This window comes from Hylaeus anthracinus, unplaced genomic scaffold (assembly GCF_026225885.1).
Source record: "Hylaeus anthracinus isolate JK02 unplaced genomic scaffold, UHH_iyHylAnth1.0_haploid 11997, whole genome shotgun sequence".
NCBI classification, from domain to species: Eukaryota; Metazoa; Arthropoda; class Insecta; order Hymenoptera; family Colletidae; genus Hylaeus; species Hylaeus anthracinus.
This window is the reverse complement of record NW_026534344.1, coordinates 5555817-5576572: the sequence shown is the minus strand read 5'-3', so window position 1 is coordinate 5576572 and position 20756 is coordinate 5555817. Positions and strand designations below refer to the sequence as shown.

At 39.6% G+C, this 20756-nt stretch overlaps 1 protein-coding gene across 2 annotated transcripts; it reads left to right on the top strand.

The window, feature by feature from the left end:
* Positions 1-437: 437 nt before the first annotated feature.
* On the top strand, positions 438-20358 carry LOC128889638 (acyl-CoA Delta-9 desaturase-like). Of its 2 annotated transcripts, none has more exons than XM_054147404.1 (6): positions 438-765; positions 14612-14832; positions 15910-16040; positions 16650-16855; positions 17416-17601; positions 17692-20358. In XM_054147404.1, the coding sequence occupies exons 2-6, from the start codon at positions 14625-14627 to the stop codon at positions 18017-18019; spliced, it is 1059 nt and encodes a 352-aa protein (XP_054003379.1). In that variant the 5' UTR covers positions 438-765; positions 14612-14624; the 3' UTR covers positions 18020-20358. The 2 variants fall into 2 exon arrangements, with proteins under 2 accessions (XP_054003379.1, XP_054003378.1); XM_054147403.1 differs by lacking the exon at positions 438-765 and adding an exon at positions 13000-13022.
* The last annotated feature ends 398 nt before the right edge of the window (positions 20359-20756 follow it).

Sequence of the window (20756 nt, the reverse complement as noted above, 5' to 3'; positions counted from 1 at the left end):
AATGGATTAAAAAAGGTTACTTCTTATACTATACATTGTATGAATAAACATTAAGATTGTTCAACCGTAGAATAATATCTTTACGCTCACGGTCAACTTAGATGAGTAGTCGAACAATGGATTCATCTACGTCGTAATCAGACGAAATATACGCAAGGTAAACAAGTTTGAATCGAATGCCATACTGGTCAAGTCAGAAATTAAAATTTCAGCGACGCAATGAAATGATACTTTAATGTTGAACGAGTAAAAAAACAGATGGCTCTAAGCTGTTTCGATTCATCTATTATTCAAACAAAATTCTACACATCTCTGTCGCGAACACGGTGACTGGTTATATTCTTTCAGTATAGATCACGTAGGCAACTGCCTACGGAGCGCCATCGGCGTCGTTGGATCAAAAGACGCCGCTTAGGGGAGCCACCATTGCTTCCGCCTGGCGTTAAACCGCGCTCGTCGCCGTCGTCGCGACTCGTGTTCGTCGGCAATCGTATTTAGCTCTGGCCGCGTGGTGCCGGCATCTCAGTCTCGTTTCGCTGTCACGTCGTTTCGTTCTATAGTTCGCGAGTAAAGGGTGAACTCACCGATAAAAATTTTTAATTGAAGCCTCCATTAAATCATATCACATTTACGCATTTACGAACGGTGTTTGTTCCATTGTGCGTCTTCGAGCATCGAAATCATCGGGAACGAGCCGGTACAATTCGGCATCCAGTTCTGAGAAGGTTAACTAGCTGACGGTTCGGCAAGGGTAGAAACAGAGAGGTACGTCCTTTTTTTGTTTTCCACGACGTAATTTTATTATACGCGAGCAATCGCGCGTGAACCGTTCGTTACGTTTAGAGAATTGAAAAATACTATGCAATGGATATTATTTAAAAAAAAAGCTGAATGAAACGTGCAATTTCTAGAATTTTCTATTTCATTTTGTTTTTTTAACAATTACTCAGATAAACCGTCAATCGTTTATCCGTTAGATGTACCTCTATTTTATAATATGTATATATTTTACTTGTATAATAGGAATTCTGTTTAACTTTTATTAACGGCCGTTTCTCGATTTTCGCGCGCGTGCGATGGGTGTCTGCACTTTATGGAAATCGCGCAGTTATTGTTCGAGTTTGCAATTTGATTTACCGCGCCAGAAAAAAAGTTGATCCCATCGAGTGATAGACCGGAATCAGTGGGTGGCTCATATGTTCGTTAAACCAGTGATTCTCAACGAGATCCATATGATCCACAAGTAAAACGTAATAATGGAAAGCCACAGTTTCGGAGTCACGTCTACTACGTATACTACGTGTACTACGTATAATATTACCAAAACATTTGAGTACGTTTTACCTTTATGTTTGTCTCGATTGTAAACGTCTTCGTTCATAAAAATAGATAATTGTTTTTCTTTGGATTTTTTACTTTATGTGTAGTCGAATCCGTAATCTGTTTTAAGTCGTTATGCAAAAGCTGTGTAGGTAAATAAATAAATAAAACTGAAAGGGGAGGTAAGAGCCAAAAAAGTTGAGAAACGCTGTGTTAAACGATACAACCTGAAGCAGCGTTTCTCAAACTAGAATCTATGAGCACTTACAGTCAAAAGAACCATAATATATCGTGGAATAAAAATGGGATCTGTGTTAAATTAATGTTTCTGTATTCGCTTTTTACTTAACCGTTCTTATCAAGTTTTTAAGAATTTGCTTAATTATCTATATATTGCATATACCATTTATTATGTATTATGTATTATACATTATGTATTATGCATGAGGTAATTGAAATACTTACGTCAATCAATCTCTCGTGCTCGATATAAAGAACACGCTACTGTCGACGTTCAGTTTCTTTTTTACACGGAAATGAACAACAATTTCACGTTATTAGAATTAAAGTTACGTAGAAGTACCAGACGGATTAAGAACATATATTTCACAGTTACAATAATCAATTGTTCTGTTCCCTTCCAAATTTCAAAGATAGAGTAAACGTTCAAAATAAAAAAAAGAACGAGAATTAAATTACATTTGAAAACTAGCAAAAGTTGTCTATTGTCGACGAGTTCCTCTTAAATTCGAAAATGGCGAAGTTTGAGAGACACTGACCTAAAGAAAACCAAGGTCCGCCGGTAGCGTAATTCGTCGTGTGCGCGATACTAACGAGCGTTACGCGCGGGTTCGCCAGCGTGTCACACAATCGCACGCACGTTGGCTCGGAGATGAGCGAAATTTTTACTCGGATAAACATATCGAACAACAACTAAAACATAAGCAATTATTTATCTGCTACAGGTTAAATGAAAATTTGAACTTGAATTGCCCCGTGATACATTTCATGACGAATGAATAAAAATAAAATTGACAAAAATGTCGATAAAATTGTACGTATCTCTATATTGGCTCATGTTCGTTCGTTATACGATAATAAAATTCACGGTACGGACTATAAATAGTTGTTTCCATTCGCTCGTCCGATTCCTTTTATTTATAGTCCTTCTCTACCTGTCTTACTCGTGGCACATGTTTTTCGTTCTGTATTCCGTTTCATTTTCTTCGTCGACTTGTTATCACGTGCAATTTAACCTTTGCAATTATGGAAAAATTTCATTCAAATGACAATCAACGAGAATAACGAATAACATTGTTGTATAATGGTAACAATGGTTATTGTATTCACCATAAGATAAATACAGTACGTTTCCAACCGTTCAATGTGTAAATACAGCATTGAAAGTTTGTATCATTATAGCTTATGACCACTAATATGTTATGAAAGGATCGCGAACACCCGACGAATACAGAGCAGCACACTTGGTATTATACGTCGCTTACAACAGTCGAAAGTAATAAAAGTAACATGTAGCACGGTGGCAAAAAACAGTTGGCCATTCTTAGGTAAAAACATTAAAAGTACACAAGATTTGCAACATGATTAAAATTGCAAAAGTTGTAAAATATTCGAGCAACGAACATTTGAAAAACTACCTCCGACGTTACTTCACGCTTGGCTCGACCCCTTCTAGCCCCTATATTTCAAGTGCCACAATTCTTTGACCGCGATCCCACTCTGTGAGCAGGGCACAGTTTACGAAAGGTGTTCAACAAGTAAACTCCCACGACTTTCTTTGAAATGGAAAACACAGGTCACGGGTTTGAGCTCATACTTAAGAAAATGCGCGTCATAGAATTTCAATACGTCGTATTAAGGAAAAACGAGGCATGTGTGTGGTCTCTCAGGCACGGCGTTCCGTGATATCGCACCTGTTAATTTGTTTGGAAACATTTTCACCACCAACCGTCGACGGTGACAAGAACTATACCTCGAGGATCATCGAGTTCTCGAACGCGTTCCCCATGTCGAGGCGGTATCTGTAACTTGTTACGATACACCGGTACCGGTACCCATTGCGTCATTACTGTTACTCGCCGTGCAGATTGGGAGAAATTGGCCAACACGTCACGAGTCACGGACAAAGTCGTTTAGGAGCAAGTTCGAGCTGGTTATCAGGGTATTGCGTTTCTAGCTGCATCGAATCGTACTTTGGAACAGCGTGGTTGTTAGTTTTTATCTCGACGTTCAGAATGATTCTAATGTATACAAGAATTGAATTGTAATAAATTGAAAAAGGGTGATAACAAGTAGGTAAAATTCATCGCGAGTTTCAGCTAAAGTAAGGATGTTTTACAAACGAACTCAGATATACACGAAAATGCAAAGAATTGCATATGTACACGTGTTCAAGACGGAGTTGAAAGGAAAATATTATGCAAACAAAGATTCAAATAATGCCTGGGTAAATTTGTTTTGTACTTTTGCTCATTGAACATATAGACACAGTTTTATCGCTTAATTCTCGGATACTCTACGCATCGTGTTTGCACTTTTTTAATTTCAGATGACAGACCAACGTCATCTGAATGAAATTATATTCCACTTTGATGTAGCTTTCAGCGGTTGGATATCCATCACTCGTTTTTCTGACGATGAGCGTCAATTTTTTTTTTTTTTTGCAAACGATTGATTGACATTTTGCGACGTTCATCTGCTCGCGGCGGTGTCATTTGCAATTTCAGCCGCGATGAAATACGTGAGGATGTAATCGCCCACCGGAAACGTCGATTCGATTAGGGTCGATTAATGGCACCGGTTAAATCCGGCTTTGGGATGCTGCGCGACGTTTGGCGAAAAATAACTTCTGCGCATTAAAAATCGTTACGTAGTTGTTTCTAAAATAATGAAATCAGTTGGCATTGCCAATTGTAACGCACAAAATTTTACTCTATTCGTGCAAGGCGGTCAGTATTTAATTCGTACGATATTGTTTTATTTCGAATGTTTTGCATCTCGAACATTTTCAAACAGCATTACCAAGAAGCAAAAACAAGAATTAAAAAATTGCCGAGTTTTAAAAAATTCTCTGGAAAACAGCGTCACTAGTCGATGATCAACAGCTATCCAATATTAACTAAAATTAACTATCGTCAATTTAAAATTGTTCTAAAAAGGTCAGACGACGTCAATTCGTGTTCAATAAATCGACGAACGCATCGAACTTGACACGTCCAGCGTTTAGCGAGCATCGATTCGTCGCGTACTATTTTTTCCTCGAGCAACTGGGATTGTTTTAAAACGTAACGTTACGATGTTGCATATCATTTTTGATTCGCGTCGAAAACCCAATTTATACACCGATGATGCAACACTGAATTTTTGTTATCAATAATCGATCACGCTGATAATCTATAATATGTTTCCCGAACCTTCGTATTCTTTATCATCGATATCAACCGATTGAGTGCCATTTCTTATTTCACGATCGAAAAGTACCAAACAGCGTAATAGCGCCTTTTTATAGCACGGCGGATTGGTTGCCGTGATTATGGGCTTCGCAGCCTAGAGCGCTGGCCCTTTGAGGACAATACAGAAGAAGCGCGATCGCGTCCCGTGGCACTCGAACGATTAAAATTCGATCGCGTTTAGAATTACAGATTCGCATAAAATGTCAAGCTTCGGTTGCAGCCATACGAAATGTACCGCACATTGAGTTCAATCGCCTCGAGTTCATTCGCTGGCACGAATTCCGTCGCCGACACATTTCTTCTGCACCTTGAATCAAAAGTACTTTCGTGTCTCGCTGTTCCTCTTCCGTCACGAGTTTCTAAACCAGTTTGTTACACGACGTTACAACACACAGAAGGAAAATAAAATCGCTGTCTTTACACATTTATTTTACCATGAGAACAGTGGTGCATCATACGGTATACAGATGACGCGAATCAAAGAGAGCCTCAGAAATCTCCAACTGTCTTGTTTTCCGTAATGCAGATGTTTCAATCGATATATCCGAGTATCGTGTTGCTGCGACTTTATTTACCAATATCAAGATCTCGAACCTTGTGTTTATCAAAACAAAATACAGCCTGTGTTACTAAGGAATAGCGTAGCTTTCTACTATTTAAAAATTCTTTAATAGCGGATCGGTAGTTCCAGAAAGTACCTTCTACATACAAACAAGATTTATTTTTTTATAGTATTAGTATAGATTGTACACTTGTAATATCTAATAAGAAAATGAAAACTTTTGTGATAATGTAATAATTTGATTAAAAAGAATCGCGTGCGCGGCTCTGCTCCCCTATAGGGACACGTTTTCATAAAGGACACGTAAACCATGTCTGACGCAATGTCGGTTTTCACTTTCCTAGTGATTGTCCGACCGGTCTGCCGCGTCACGTAATACGCGGACGAGGAAACGACAAGAGGAGCCTCGCTATTCTCTCGCGTGGCGTCTTGCGCCCAGTCGCAAAACGATAATACGCGTACACGTTGTCCCGCGCAGCGACTACGGCTAAGTCGCTATTGCTGAACACGTGATTCGCGCGTGCGCATGCGCAGTAGATCCCCGCGACTACTGGTGGGAGTGTTTGGCAGATGTTCGAAACATCGCACAAAGGTACATATTTACCGAACGAACACCAAGTATGTATTGCTACGTTCAAGTGTATGTAGAACATACTCGAACCATTAATCCGACAGTAACTTATCGTGGAACATTGGAAGTATTTATTATTCGGATGCATTTCTTCTTTGTAAATTAAAACATTTTTACATATCGCCAACACTGAAGTTCATTTTAAAATGCAATTATTGTTCATTATCTGACTCCATTAACTTTTATTACCCGTGACTTAAACTTTTGTTTATGAAAACAAATGAACCCAAAACTACATGTATATTTTCAATGGATAAAGTAGACTGAACAGATTAAAATAGAATAAATTCCATAAAAATTTTAATAACTTATTTATTAACGATATATTTATTTTTAATATACCAATAAACATTCCCGGATATCGGACATTTAGGACATCGATATGGACATTCATCGATCGTTAAAGATTTATCGGTCGTTCCGTATTTTATTATTATACAAGTGTTTATTTCGGTATAATTTGCAAGTGTGGAAAATTCGACAGCAATTGTCTAATGGGCTATCGCGTTTAAAGAAGTAGCGGACTATTTTTCCAACGATTGTGGGTAGTCTATTTGCATGGTTTGCGTGTAAATGCAGTGAAAGGAGAGCAATCGCCACGTGTTTTTCGTGCTCTTCGTGTGGCTTGGTCGTAAAATATTTTTACCTTCTATAAATCGTGTATCTTGTATGTAGCTTATACTTTAATAGATGCGGAAGTACCCAGTCTGTTCTTATTTTTATTCAGGAGAATTTTGTATACTTTTCGTCTGTAATACAGAGCTTAATTTATCAAAAAGTAAATATTGTAATAAACTACCATGAATTAAACATCGAATTCAGCATGGAACTCGAAAGAAAGATGGTCAATTAAAAGATTTGATCAATTGTATACAGTCATCTTTTCTTCATACTTGATCGGTAGTAAGTGTGGCTACGTAATAAGAGCTTCTATTACGTTATTGTGGTAATGATACATTGGACTCGTTAGCATTTAGTCACTTCTGTAGAATCATTTGAATTTTAGTTGTTTTGAGCATTCGTGCACGATGTTATCAAACGCGTGCTTGAATGATTGGTGCACGTAGTCGGTTTACACAGTCACGTGAACAAACTACGTTGAGATATCTGCTTTTCGATGAAGTCTTTGTGCTTTCCAGTAAAACTAGTTTCAAAGGAGTAACCCCGTAGGTAGATAAATGGTATCATCGAGGGGTATACATGTATAATGACACGTATATGCGTGTAATTATCGCATTAACCCCGCTAATCGAGTTTCGTCTTCCGTTTATTAATGCGATATGAAAATACGGCAAATGCCGCGCAGGCGTACATTGCGGTTCAAAGATGATGTAATATTACGCGAACCGTGGAAATTTTTTCCTTTTTGTAACCGTCGAAAAGTTTAACGGAATATCTTCATCGATTAAAGGGCGACCAAGATTTCGAATAGTTCATTTCTTCTCGATGACACGTATGGATTTACAAAAAAAAACATTAAAACACAAGACACGAAACTTTGTTAAATTATTTCTATAGCGACGGATTTTGAAGGAAACAAAGTTACATAATCCAAGTGAATATCCATAACGAGTTTGGTAGATTTTTGGTTCATTCCGAAGAGTGTCCACGAAATTCCAAGGCCTTTGTTTTCATTCAGAAATAAATTACTTCGGACAAGGACTTATTTTTTGACACACGAGACATTACTTTTACACTTATTAGTACTTTTTAAAATGTCACCGAAGATTTCGGAATAAATGAATGTTAATCTTCTAAGAGAGGACTGATCTTAAACAGAGATTTCGCAAACAAGCTTGTTCAACGATTCACAGACGACGTCCAATTCACGCTGAGAGACCGAAATAAAACGCCGCGGATACTTATGTACGCACATAATTGAGAACAGTCTATAGTTGGACTGTACATACATTAACCATATAATGCAGTTTTCAAAAGCCTATCAATAGTCTTTTCAATTCATTCTAAACACCTCCAAGTTCGTTGAATTATTGAACATCTTTCACGTAGCGTTCCGTGAGTCGTTCACCGGTGTGTAATTCGGACTTTGATCTGTATTCCAAAAATTGTTTGAGTTTTGGGAGAAAAGGCGGATACTCATAATCACTTTCATCACTTGAAAGAAGATTAAATAAAAATCATCGATGGCTGTCTTCGCGTTTGATCTGGTAAAACAATGGTGATGTATGCGCACACCAGGCCGGAAGTTCTCATAGTTATGTTCGCAGAGATTCATGAAAAAGTCGTGTTTCTAAAATTAACTTTTAGTCCTTTATTAACAAGATGTATACTCCGAATTGATCGATGATTCACGTTCAACGAACGGCGATTTATTTGAATAATCTTATTGCTCGAATACATTTTCCTCTGACGAAATCAACCTGTATATACTCGTTCTAAATGGAATTATACGGATATCGATATAGTAATCGGATTTTTAATTCAGGTTTTTTATTCCAGGACTTTTAGTCCTTTATTAATAAAATGTATACTCCGAATTGATCGATGATTTACGTTGAACGAAGAGCGATTTATCTGAATAATCTTATTGCTCGAATACATTTTCCTGTGACGAAATCAACCTTATACTCGCTCTAAATGAAATTATACGGATATCGATATAGTAATCGGATTTTTGATTCAGGTATCCGAATGAAATTCGCAGTCTCAGCGTGTAATTCTCCGGCAACTAATTTTTAAAGAACCGCTATCGTAGGTTTCTCAAATGGAGTAACCACTTAGCGGTAACATTTCTAGCGATACAGTCCGGCTTACGGAGTGGTATTCTCGTAAATCTGTACCGTTGGCGAAGAATCTCCCGTTTTCTTGCATATAAGGCCCCGAACAGGGGTCGAAGAGCGATTCAGAGCGTGATCGTGGCTCCATTCACCGTTCGTGAATCGTACCGGCCTTCCGGTGCAATCTCTATCAGCCTCCAGTAAATTCGAGCTTCCTCGTTCCCGTCGACGGAGACGCGCTGTACGCGGCGTTCGCATCCCGGCACGATGCATCACGCACTTACGCGTATATTTACAGTGAGATTCACGAGGTACACGCGGGAACACGTCGATACGACTCAAGTTGGATGGCGCGGTTAGTCGTACGATTTCAACGGACACCATTCGCCGGTTTCAGGTGGCGAGAGCAGCAAGGCGCCACGTGATTGGTTCAGAGCATCTCAGCTGAGCATATGACGACCGGCGGCGTCGCAACGTGTCTGATTCCAGGCGTTCCTCTATCTAAAGGCGCCCGCTCTCCTCTGTCATCAAAGCTGACAGCGTTCCTACATTTATCATTAACATCCAAACACGACCTACTAGAATGAACTATCTAATTGCTCTTATATCGAAGAAAATTCCAATGAATATTGTGCATATTTATCATGCAATTTCTCATTTTCGAGCAGGAAGTTGCAAAAATGAAACTGCTGAAACATAATGAGTAATTACTTAATCACTGAGTAATCCTACCTAATGGTTTTGACCATTTTTAACCGACTTCGAACAGGAGGAGGTCACTCAATTCAACATGTATATTTTTATTTTTATTTTTTTTTTCCCCTTTCAAATACCTATCTTCTAATTTATCTTATACCTTCCTCGAATGGCGTTAAACCCGATGCGATTCTCTCGTTACGGATTAATTCCCTCTTCGCTTATGTACTCCAATACGTTGAACTCTGTAAATGTAAAGTAGTCTGCTGCGTACGATTTGCATACATCAACGTATACGAGTGTGTAAACCCAGACCTAGAAAAGGGTCAGCGTGCTATATACGAATAACAAGTTTATTAATGGTAACAGACTTACTAAATTTAAACTAAATGCAAAAGCTTATGAAAGTTATGCTGGAAATGCTAATGCGGAAGTTAAACTAGACGTTTATTGTCAGTACGGGAAATTGGATATTGATTTTATATTACTATTTCATTTTATGGACCACTAACTCGTGTACACGTTTGAAATTCAGGACTCATACAATACAGCGATGCAAACTTTGCATTGCAAACGTATACAGAAGTGGCTTTTTTGTTATTCAAAACAGCTCCAGGAACAGATTATAGTAGTTACGATACAATTAGTTCTTGTAAATCTTTTCTTTACGGTTGTTTTTTTTTAGTTCTTTCGAAGATACGTCCTACATCAACATGCTATATATATATATATATATATATATATATATTAATCCATACAGTAGAGTTCTAACGAAAACATTGCAGTGCTTATTATAAATGCTTATTAGATGAGTTTTCACTAAAACAAATTGTATGCAGTCACTTTTAATTTAACGTACTCAGAGAAACTAATCAGGTGATAATATATTTAACTTTGCAATTCAATAACATGTCCAAGATGTTACGAGAAGTTGTACAATATACATGTTTCAGGCTAGGCTGATAAGAAAATGTTGTTACATCAAGTGCATAATTCTTTTCGTAATTACGAAATCTATCGGCATGCTCCTGCCACGGATGAAATCTCACGACCGATAAGAATTATGTGCGTTCCCTTTTGTCATAGAGAGAAGCGATAAATCGAATGGTCAAGTTCAGTGAATAGTCGCTGGTAGACGGAAGCCGTTAACCGCGCTACCTTGGCACTGATATCGGCCGCGAGAGTCGGCAAGTTGCCCGATCATATGTAATCTCAGTATCGTGGACCCAGTCGGGTCGATCGATCGACCCGTCGGCGTCGGCGTCGCGACGGAACTGCACCTGGATGACCGGGTAATCGATAATACACACGCTCGAGACATATTCCTGGCACATTCCGGAGCGTTTTCCATTCAACAGGCGACACGAGACCCTCGACTGTGTCCCACGGTCCTCTGTTGCTTCGTTAATTAGAAAGAGGAAAAGGAATCCATTACAGTTCTCATGACAATGAAACCGATAAGGCGAGCTATCGATGCAATCATTGGTTCTCGTATCGATCGGACATCCTGAATGCTCGTTAACCGGTAATGTCGTTTACCTGGATGTCATTCCACGCCAGATTAACTACATTTCCCCCTGTTCGTGTCATGGATTTTGTTGAAATTCAAACGTGTTCTGCACGCACAATTCAGGTGGATTTGTGTCATCATTTGAAACTCTTCAACATTTCCTCGGTTATTAAACATGACGATTTAACGACGATTAAATTCTCTCCCCTCTTAATTTTACTACGATATATTCGAGTGTCAAGAAAATCCTTGACATCGATCGGTTGTGGAGTGACCCCGAGTAGATTCGGTGAATCTTGACCGCAGTCACGTGATCCGCAAGACACGCGCTCTGCGATTCCTGGCGCGTAAACACGTATCTTGTTGTCCTTGCCGATAACGATAAAAACCGAGCTTTAATCGAAATCGTAGGTCACAGAATTTTTGATACGCGAAACGGGAAAATGTGACGGGACGCACGTAACCCGAGATACTTCATTGCGCGTGTGGGCAACGATCTCACGGAATATTTTTACGATTTCGTCGACAACTGGTCCGGTCGGTGTCTAATCCCCTCCCTTATTCAGCCTGCGGCGAAGCTGCGAGTATTCTGCAGATAATGAGAGTCCTTCCTGGGGAACGTGATATATCTGTGCGTATCCTTGCTTGCTAGATGTATTTTAGAAAGTAGCTGGTATCTGCGAGACAATCGTGTCCAGTAACCTATATCGTTTAGTATAATAAAGTTTCGCGGTGAAGTTTCGTCTATCAAGAGCAAATTTTTTATTCGCACAACGACGAGTATGAATTGCATTATAAATGAAAATATATTTAGTCAAACACGATTGATAATCGATTTCGATAAAGAGGTATCGAGTTTTTTTTTTTTTCAGACGTCAAGTGATGACGGCGAATGTAACGAGTTTCCCGCGAATGCATTATCATTGACTGTCTTGAAACGTTTTTTAGACGTGTAGATTTCTTTTGCAACGCATCGAGTTTCTTGCTCGAAGGCTAACGGACATTGTTAATTATTCGTTAACTACCTTAATCAAGCAAAGAAAATATGGAACAATTACAGGTGATCAATTATACCGTTGTTAAATAATAGTCCTGCATTAGTTACGGAATCATCGGGTCTAATAACACAGACAGGATGCGTAAACGTGTCGATACTGGAGTAGATAACGTCATTTGATTCAATGCTACTTTATCTCGATGTGTTTTACACCGATACCTGACAGTTTGGTTATCGATGCGATAATTGATAATACTGCTACGTAATATACAGATGCTCACAATTTCACGACGGGATAAGATACTTTAAGGAAAGATGGTCGAAGGTTATATCGAGTTGTACACAGATGAAAAAATTGATGGATTAAGTTGGGTTGACAAACTCTCTGAAAATTTCGAGGTAGAATACGGAGGAAGGAACGTCGACGTGTCCTGTTCGCAACGACGGCGTCCCGGCGCCACACGAGCCTGCGCCGGGACGACGTCCACGCGATCCACCCGGTAGTCGATAGACGACCTCGTCCGAGCTTCGACGAACTCGAAACCCCACCGGTTTTCACCGTGTTCAAGTAATAGCTTACCGGGCTCGGTCTTCGAGATCTTCGATGTTGCTGGAACGATAGGAAAACGGATTACAGGTGTTGCTGCGCGGAAATCCTTTACTTGGCGGATTCACGAGGTCTGTGCTAGTCGATGCCCGTGGTCGAAGAACGGTAGGAGGAGTTATCGTTCCTCGGTGGCGATTTTCCGGTGGTTACCGTCGACGACGTCATCGTGCTAGGATATAGACCGTGTAGATGCCGATTCGATTCAACGATAGACGTTTCTCCAGCGTGAAACGCGAGTCACGTTTTCGTTCGTTCGTTCGTTCGACAGGACGATGGAGGACACGAGTGTCCGTGCTCGGGAATTCGCGAGTCGAGTCAGAACGCTGTTTTTACCGCTTGTATCGATTTCGTCGGGATGTCCTGTTTTGACGGGACGCAGGAGGGGTTAGCTGATTTCGCGTCGGGAAACGTTTCGCGACGTTTGCACAAAACTGGAGGAGCACGGATGATGACCTAGAATGTAGGTGAGCTTCCCGACCGATGGACAGGTACGATTCTCATTTCACTTAGAGTGAAGGGGCATACCAAGCTTCGACATTCTCAATTTTCACATTTTTACATGTTCCGAATTCTGCCTGTTTTGAGCGCTTCACTTTATCCAGCCAAATTTTTTAACCAAACCTCAACAATATACATACATTGAATAAATTTTTATTAGGTTGTATCGCGAAGCTTACATCTTCGATTATCCCGATAGAAACAGGGTTCGTTTTCTCGCCGTTCGATTTTCTTTTCTCTCTGTTGCGTTTAGTTGCATACCGTGGTGCTTGTTGCATCTGTTGCGTTCGATTAATTTCAAGGGATAGGATTTGTTTCTCGTTAGGATAAAGTTAAAGCACTCCCGACGTCCAAATATTTATTATTTTGATCGCACGCCGTAACCCTATCTTACGAAATCGAATAGATTATTTTAGGCATTCTGATCGACGTATTCCGAGTGTAAGCAACGCGATCGCGATCTATTCTCATTTTCAAGTAAAGCGCCGCGTATCGAATTGTCGATAAACATCAAATAATTGGGATCGCACAATGCTAAATGGCTCGACACTCGAGCTCCACCTATATAATCGTTATCGCTGTATTTTCGATCAACGTTACCGCCTGGATTAAAGTATATTTGCACTTTGGAATGTTTTCGATCGATACACGTTGATATTATAATACTAGCAATAAAACTGATTAAAATAGGTCGTCCACACTTCACCTTGAATAATACAGTATCGATCTATTCACGGTTAAAAGGAAATTTTGGATACCCACAGATATTTATGTAAGAGTTTCCATTTCAAAGCTATGCTGTACGAAATGTAAAGTAGATACGGCGACTATTACACATCTTCGAAATCAACACAGAGGTCAGTCAACTTGAACAGCGACAGATGCCAAAAAGTGTTATTTGTGAATATTTTCTTACAGCGTGTATTTTCGTCAACACAGCAACTATCAGATTTCGATTAAGTTAGGAACAAAGATTGTTGAGGAAAACTATGGAACTCGATATGTAGGCTAGCCGAGTCGAATATCGACCAATTTGTTATACAATTACGAGAGCTGTAGGTATCGAATGCGTTTCCGATCGATCCAATAAATATTTCCAGTACCGTGTCGAATATTTTTACTTCCGCGTCGCAATTATTCGAGTAGCTTTATATTTATACAATTTCAGTGCTTGACTTTGGCAGGACGTTTTTCAAAGCTCGCGTGGCGAACGTTTCAATCGCGACGCATTGAACAATCGGGACAATGATTATATCGATCGTCCTTACGTCAGGCCATTATTTATTCGTTTCGCGAAACGCGGTTTCGTGCAGGGTATGATGAGAATGTTGCTTTACTCGTGAGAAAAATTCGATTACAATCGAAGTCACGAACTCCAAAACAGATCGAGTCCACTTTTTGACACCATTTTCCAAATCCGTTAATTTGAAACGACACGAACATCTCATTTCTTAAGGGATTTCAAACGATACCGTATATCGAGTAATATTCGGTTTTTATTTCTTGTCGTTCGCTATTGTTCATTACTTTGTAGTATATTATCCGTCTAACATCGTGCGTTGTTTGCGTTTGTTTTTAGAAGTAAAGAAAGAATGGCGCCAAACGTCACCAGTACCCCGACGGGAGTACTATACGAAGGAGAAACACTCGATGAGACTATCATAAACGAAACGCCAAAAATGAAGTACGAAAGACGCATCGTCTGGAGGAACGTCCTGGTCTTCTTGTACCTTCACCTGGGAGCGATTTACGGACTCTACCTCAGCTTCACTTCCGCCAAAGTGTTGACAGTCCTATTTGGTGAGTGGAACGAATATCTTCCGATCGCGACTTCCGTCTCGTAACGGCTCCATTCCTATCGTTATATTCCAAATAGACAAGAAACCAACGATAACAGGACTCGGTTCGAAAAGAATCGAAGGCAAACTTCAGAAATCGAAAGTCAACCGTTTGAATCTCGATGGATGATCGCTAGACTGCGGATCTAAATAGGAACGTGCCTACAAAAATTAGACCTAAATAGGAATTTATTTTATTCTGAAAATATCATAACATGAACTCTACTTTCAATCATTTTTATATTTTTGCATATTGTTTGCACTTTGTAGTTCCTTGCATATTCAAATTTCCTATAAATGCATAAAGATCCGCAGCCTAATGATCACATAATTTCGCTGATTCTGATTGACGTCATTAAATTTTAAATTGCTTATAACGTAGACTGCATTGATTCGGTCTTCCTTTATTCACACGGCACGATGTTCTCTTGTTAAATTTCTTATGCGATCGCAAGGACGATAACGTCAAGGAAATTAGGAATTTCTTCCTAGATCTCGTCGCACGACCTCGCGGTCTCGTGCGAGGATACTTTTTTCCTTTCTTCTGTTATACAGTTTTCGTTAATAATTAACACCCTTATTATTCGATAGACTCCATGATCGATATCGTTTCTCGAGATACCCTAACATTTGCCTCGGACTTGCGAAACATTAGCCGCCCCTTTTTTTTTTTTGTTAATCATCCTTTATAAAATATTCAAATTTGAAGTAACAGTAATCAAGGTATTACAAATGAGAATAGAATGGGAACCACTGCTCTTGAAGACAGTCGCACAACAGTCTCGAATAACGGAGCGTAGAATAGCACACTCGTTGATAAACGCGAATTTTGGTTCTCAGTTCTTCGGTTTCGCTGACCTTGTTTGTTTCTCTTTCTCGATGGAATTGGTTAGGAATGTTTGAAAAGTACTTAGACGCGTATCGAACCGTGTCTCGCGAATTGTTTGTTTCTTTAAGCTCGGATAAAATCGATTTCGTGCTCTTCGACACGTCTCCTAAGAACAAGTTACATTTTTTTCAAAATGTCTTCTGTTCGTAGCGTTCGTCTTATACGTAACTAGCGGTTTGGGGATCACAGCTGGCGCACACAGATTATGGGCACATAAAGCGTACAAGGCGAAATGGCCGCTCGAACTAGTGTTAATGATTTTCAACACCATAGCCTTCCAAGTAAGTAGACTCGTTCGCAGAGATCCTGCTACCCAAACGGAAAACACATAGATTGCCTTCGAGATGTAACGAGCAACCTTTCAGTCGTAATATCGGTTCGCAGACTAAACCACGGAATATTACTCGACGAAATCGCTGGCTGTTCTTTCTCTATTAAATGCTTTCGTAACGATTCCGCGACGTAAACCTTACAGACCGTAATTTCTTCCTGCTCGTTACTTTCAACATGCGGTTATTTGCAGAAGAATCTACTTAGTCCGCGTATGTGACAAATTTCAAAGTAATGAATTCGAAAGGTCGTTTCAGATTATACGACACGTACCGGCACCGATACGACAAAACATTGAAACACGCGTTTTAATGGAACTATTCACACTTAACAGACACCGACCTGAACGTTCCGTCGACGGGAATAGTGTGAATAGTTCCGTTAAAACGCGTGTTTTAATGTTGTGTCGTGTCGGTGCCGGTACGTGTCGTATAGTCTGAATCGACCTTAACTTTTCATCTAAACTTTAATCGATATGTTTTCGACGAGGGTGCAGCTCGATCGACAAATGGTACCGGTCTAAATTCACCCCTTGACTTTGCAACTGTGTTTTACGATAGGATGCAGTGCTCGACTGGGCCAGGGATCACAGACTTCACCATAAATACAGCGAAACGAACGCGGATCCCCATAACGCGAAGAGGGGATTCTTCTTCGCGCACGTGGGTTGGCTGCTGTGCAGAAAACATCCGGACATCAAAGAAAAGGGGAAAGGTATCGATCTCAGCGATCTGAAAAGGAATCCCATACTTGCATTCCAGAAAAAGTACGTTTCTTCCGATTCTTACGCGCATGCTCTATGTCTATGCAATTTCCTATTAATTGAGCAAGCGAAAATTGAACGAAAATATGAATTTATTTTATTCTGCAAATATTATAACACGAACTTTTACTTTTAATCTTTTTAATATCTTTTAAATATGAATTTATTTTATTCTGCAAATATTATAACACGAACTTTACTTTTAATCTTTTTAATATCTTTTAAATATGAATTTATTTTATTCTGCAAATATTATAACACGAACTTTACTTTTAATCTTTTTAATATCTTTTAAATATGAATTTATTTTATTTTGCAAATATTATAACACGAACTTTTACTTTTAATCTTTTTAATATCTTTTAAATATGAATTTATTTTATTCTGCAAATATTATAACACGAACTTTACTTTTAATCTTTTTTATATTCTTGCATATTATTTGCATTTTGTAGGTTCTTGCACATTCAAATTTCCCATGAATGCATAAAGATCCGCAGTCTAGTAATTAATAATTAAGTACTGGAAACGAATCTAAACGGCGTTTCGTAATCCGTTCACAGGTACTACAGAATATTGATGCCAATATTTTGTTTCATCCTACCGACTGCTATACCAGTTGTGTGTTGGAACGAGACGTGGAAAAACGCTTACTTCATTCCGGCGATATTGCGCTACGTTACGACGCTGAACGCCACGTGGTTGGTCAACTCCGCGGCTCATCTGTTTGGGAACAAGCCGTACGACAGGTTGGTATCGTTTCTCACCGTTGGATCTGGTCGCTGATCAAGGCATGGCCACGATAAACTAATCGTTCGCGAATTTTTTCTTAATTCTAGGTTCATCAACCCCGCGGAGAACAAGGCAGTTGCCGTCTCAGCGTTCGGCGAGGGTTGGCACAACTATCACCACGTGTTCCCATGGGACTACAAAACGGCCGAGCTGGGCAACTACAAGTACAACATAACAACAGGCTTCATTGACTTATGCGCGAAACTCGGTTTCGCGTACGATCTGAAGGTGATCCCTAGGGATATGGTGCAGAAACGCGTGGAGAGAACTGGCGACGGTACACACGATCTCTGGGGATGGGGCGACAAGGATCAGACGCAAGAAGAAAGGGACCAGACATTGGTGATAAATTGTGAGAAAACGAAGGATCACTAGAAGTGGTCCGCAACAACGGCCGATTATTCGTTCTCACAGTCCCAGAACGACGGCCAGTTTAATTTTTTTGTTTTTTTTTTGCATAGCTCTTAAAACGGGAACGGGTTGAGCTATCCGAAAAACAATCGGGATATTTGGGAGATATCACACTTAATATTTTTAGTCACGCGATTGTGCAAACGTCAGCTACGTCCAATTTTCTACACGGTCATCGCGCATTTTCTAATTGTCGCTCCGTCGAGACGGTTTGAATCGAAACGAAATCCATTCTTGCAAGTCGAGATCTCCGAATTTAGAAGGGTTTCTTTCTCGGTAATTAAAATGAGAAGTATGATTATCGGATCGACGCGAGCCCGTCTATTTTTCAATTTGAAATACCGTCCCACGCATAATGATCGGTTTCCAAGAGGTTCCAAGGGTTAGTTGGAGAAATTAAATGTAGCTGAACCTGCGATTACGCGACTGACTTGATGGGTCATTTGGCAGGTCCTAAATGTTTTCAATGATATCGGAGAGAGGAGGGGGAGGAGGTCGGAGTTCACCGTGATCCAAGAAATCGTTCCTCGATTTCTCGATTATGTTCTAGATAACGACAGACTCGTCTAAGCTCTGACGCTCGATCGAAACGAACGCTATCTGAACTCCAGCGCCCGAACACCGGCGCCATTTTCCTAAATTTCTCTGTTCCTTTCGCTCTCTGTCATCCAGAACATCGAGCTTCTCCAAACGAAAACAAGCATGACATTGAAACACACTCTCCCTCACGTCCGAACATTAAACGCAACATTTCTTGTAGGGGATAAATGTAAATGTGTATAATAAATGCGAATTATTATTATTATTATTATTATTGCTCGTGACGAGAATCTCGCTGAACGTACCTTCCCTCTCCCTTCTTTCTTCTTCTTTCGCGTTCATAATCCCGTTCATCGATCAGCCGATTCTGTTGTTCTCGCGATCGCGTCGAATCCAACATCAGACAACAAGAGATTCGTCACGCGACGGTTACAAATATATTTATCGAATCGTGAACAGTTTTTCAAGTATTCGAGCTTATCGCGACCCAGTTCTTCAGAGTTGATACCGAGGCTTCATGGTGTAAAATCCTTTAAATTTCGGTTACTGCTCGCTGGCATTGCAGCTTGCTTCTTCGGGCCTCGAATCACGTACTCTCGAGGAAGCTGGCTGAAATGTTGGCGAAACGTCCAAGTACCTCACTCCCTCGGTTACTATCAATCATTAAGATCATCACCGCTGTTCGGGGTCTGTGAGAATTCGTTTATACGTATAATAGAAAGTTATACGATTTCTTTTCTAATTTAAGGATTATCGTTCGAATATGTGTATGTTAGTCATTTATATTTGATAAACCGAAATTGAAATTTACCTTCGCATTGAAGTAAAGTTCACATCAAATACGATGTACGATTATCGTTGTACTGTGGTAGTTTGAAACACCGAAGTACGCGAACACAACTTTTAGATTAGTAGAGCTAAGTTTCAGTCGCAAGAAGCTTACGAAAAGCTTATCAGGTACCTGAACCCAGACAATTGAAGCGATGTATCACGCTTTCTAGTGTTACACACGAAACGAACACGTCTTTAACTTATAATCCCGGGCTGTTGGACGTTCGAAACGGGATAGCGCGATTGCAATTTGGTTGGGAGTCAACGCGACGAATACTACTATTACTTTAAGATGTATACCAAATCAGATTTACACGTGTATTTGTACGAATTCTTTACGAGATAAAACCGAACATAAAAAGAAAAAACACAGCTTTATACGAGTACTCTACACTTGAATGGAAAACTTTCAGGAAATATACGTTTTTGAAAGATTTGCACACGTCAGTTACAATCGCTCCCCAACTTCGTGCAACCACGAATATTCGCCTCCAAAATTCAATTCGAACCGATTTATCAGCTCTAAATTAGCACCATAGCGAAACAAGAGTGTTATCAAATTGTCCAGTAGATTTGTATACAGCTGAACACGCCTATCGCTTTAGCCTGAAGAAGTTCGATTCCAGAGAATCGATCGGTCCTGATTAACGAATAACAAAGTGGCGTTGAAAACCACGAGAACCAATGTAATCATAACGTCCTCGCTTCCTGTGTCCGTGACGTTTCCGTTGGATGTACACGCATGAGAACAAATCACATGATATGCGTAAAAACACTTTTCTAAGAGAGATCAATGTGTCTGTTCGCAACGTAAGCCGTGCGAGTTTTTGAAAACCTCCCACGTATAGCTCTAAGGATTAATCTTAATGATGACTAAAAAGATGTGTTGTTACCAGGATAAAGGAACAAATATATTCTGTTTTGTTACAAGATCAGATCGCAGTGATCAATTACGCACTTCCAACTATGTACTTTCGTTATTTCTTAATTTATTAGTACGTATCGATAATTGATTATTCAATTTTCAGGTTTCCCTTGGAAGGCTGAGTTACATTTTACTTTTTAATCTTAGCCTTGTACTTCTGATGTTCTATTCCATGAAACCTAACAGTCAGTTTTGTATTACGATGAACGATCACAGTTTATCAAAGTTAAAAATCATATTTAAGCATGTACAGACGCGTTCGAAGGAATCATTTCGTCGTACGTTTGATTCATTCAAAGAAAAGGAAGTATATTATAGGTCTGCAATTCGAATTCATCTAATTATTGGATCTAATTGCTCTGAATATGCAAAAATCAGTCGAGTTATTTGTATTTTATGCTATGC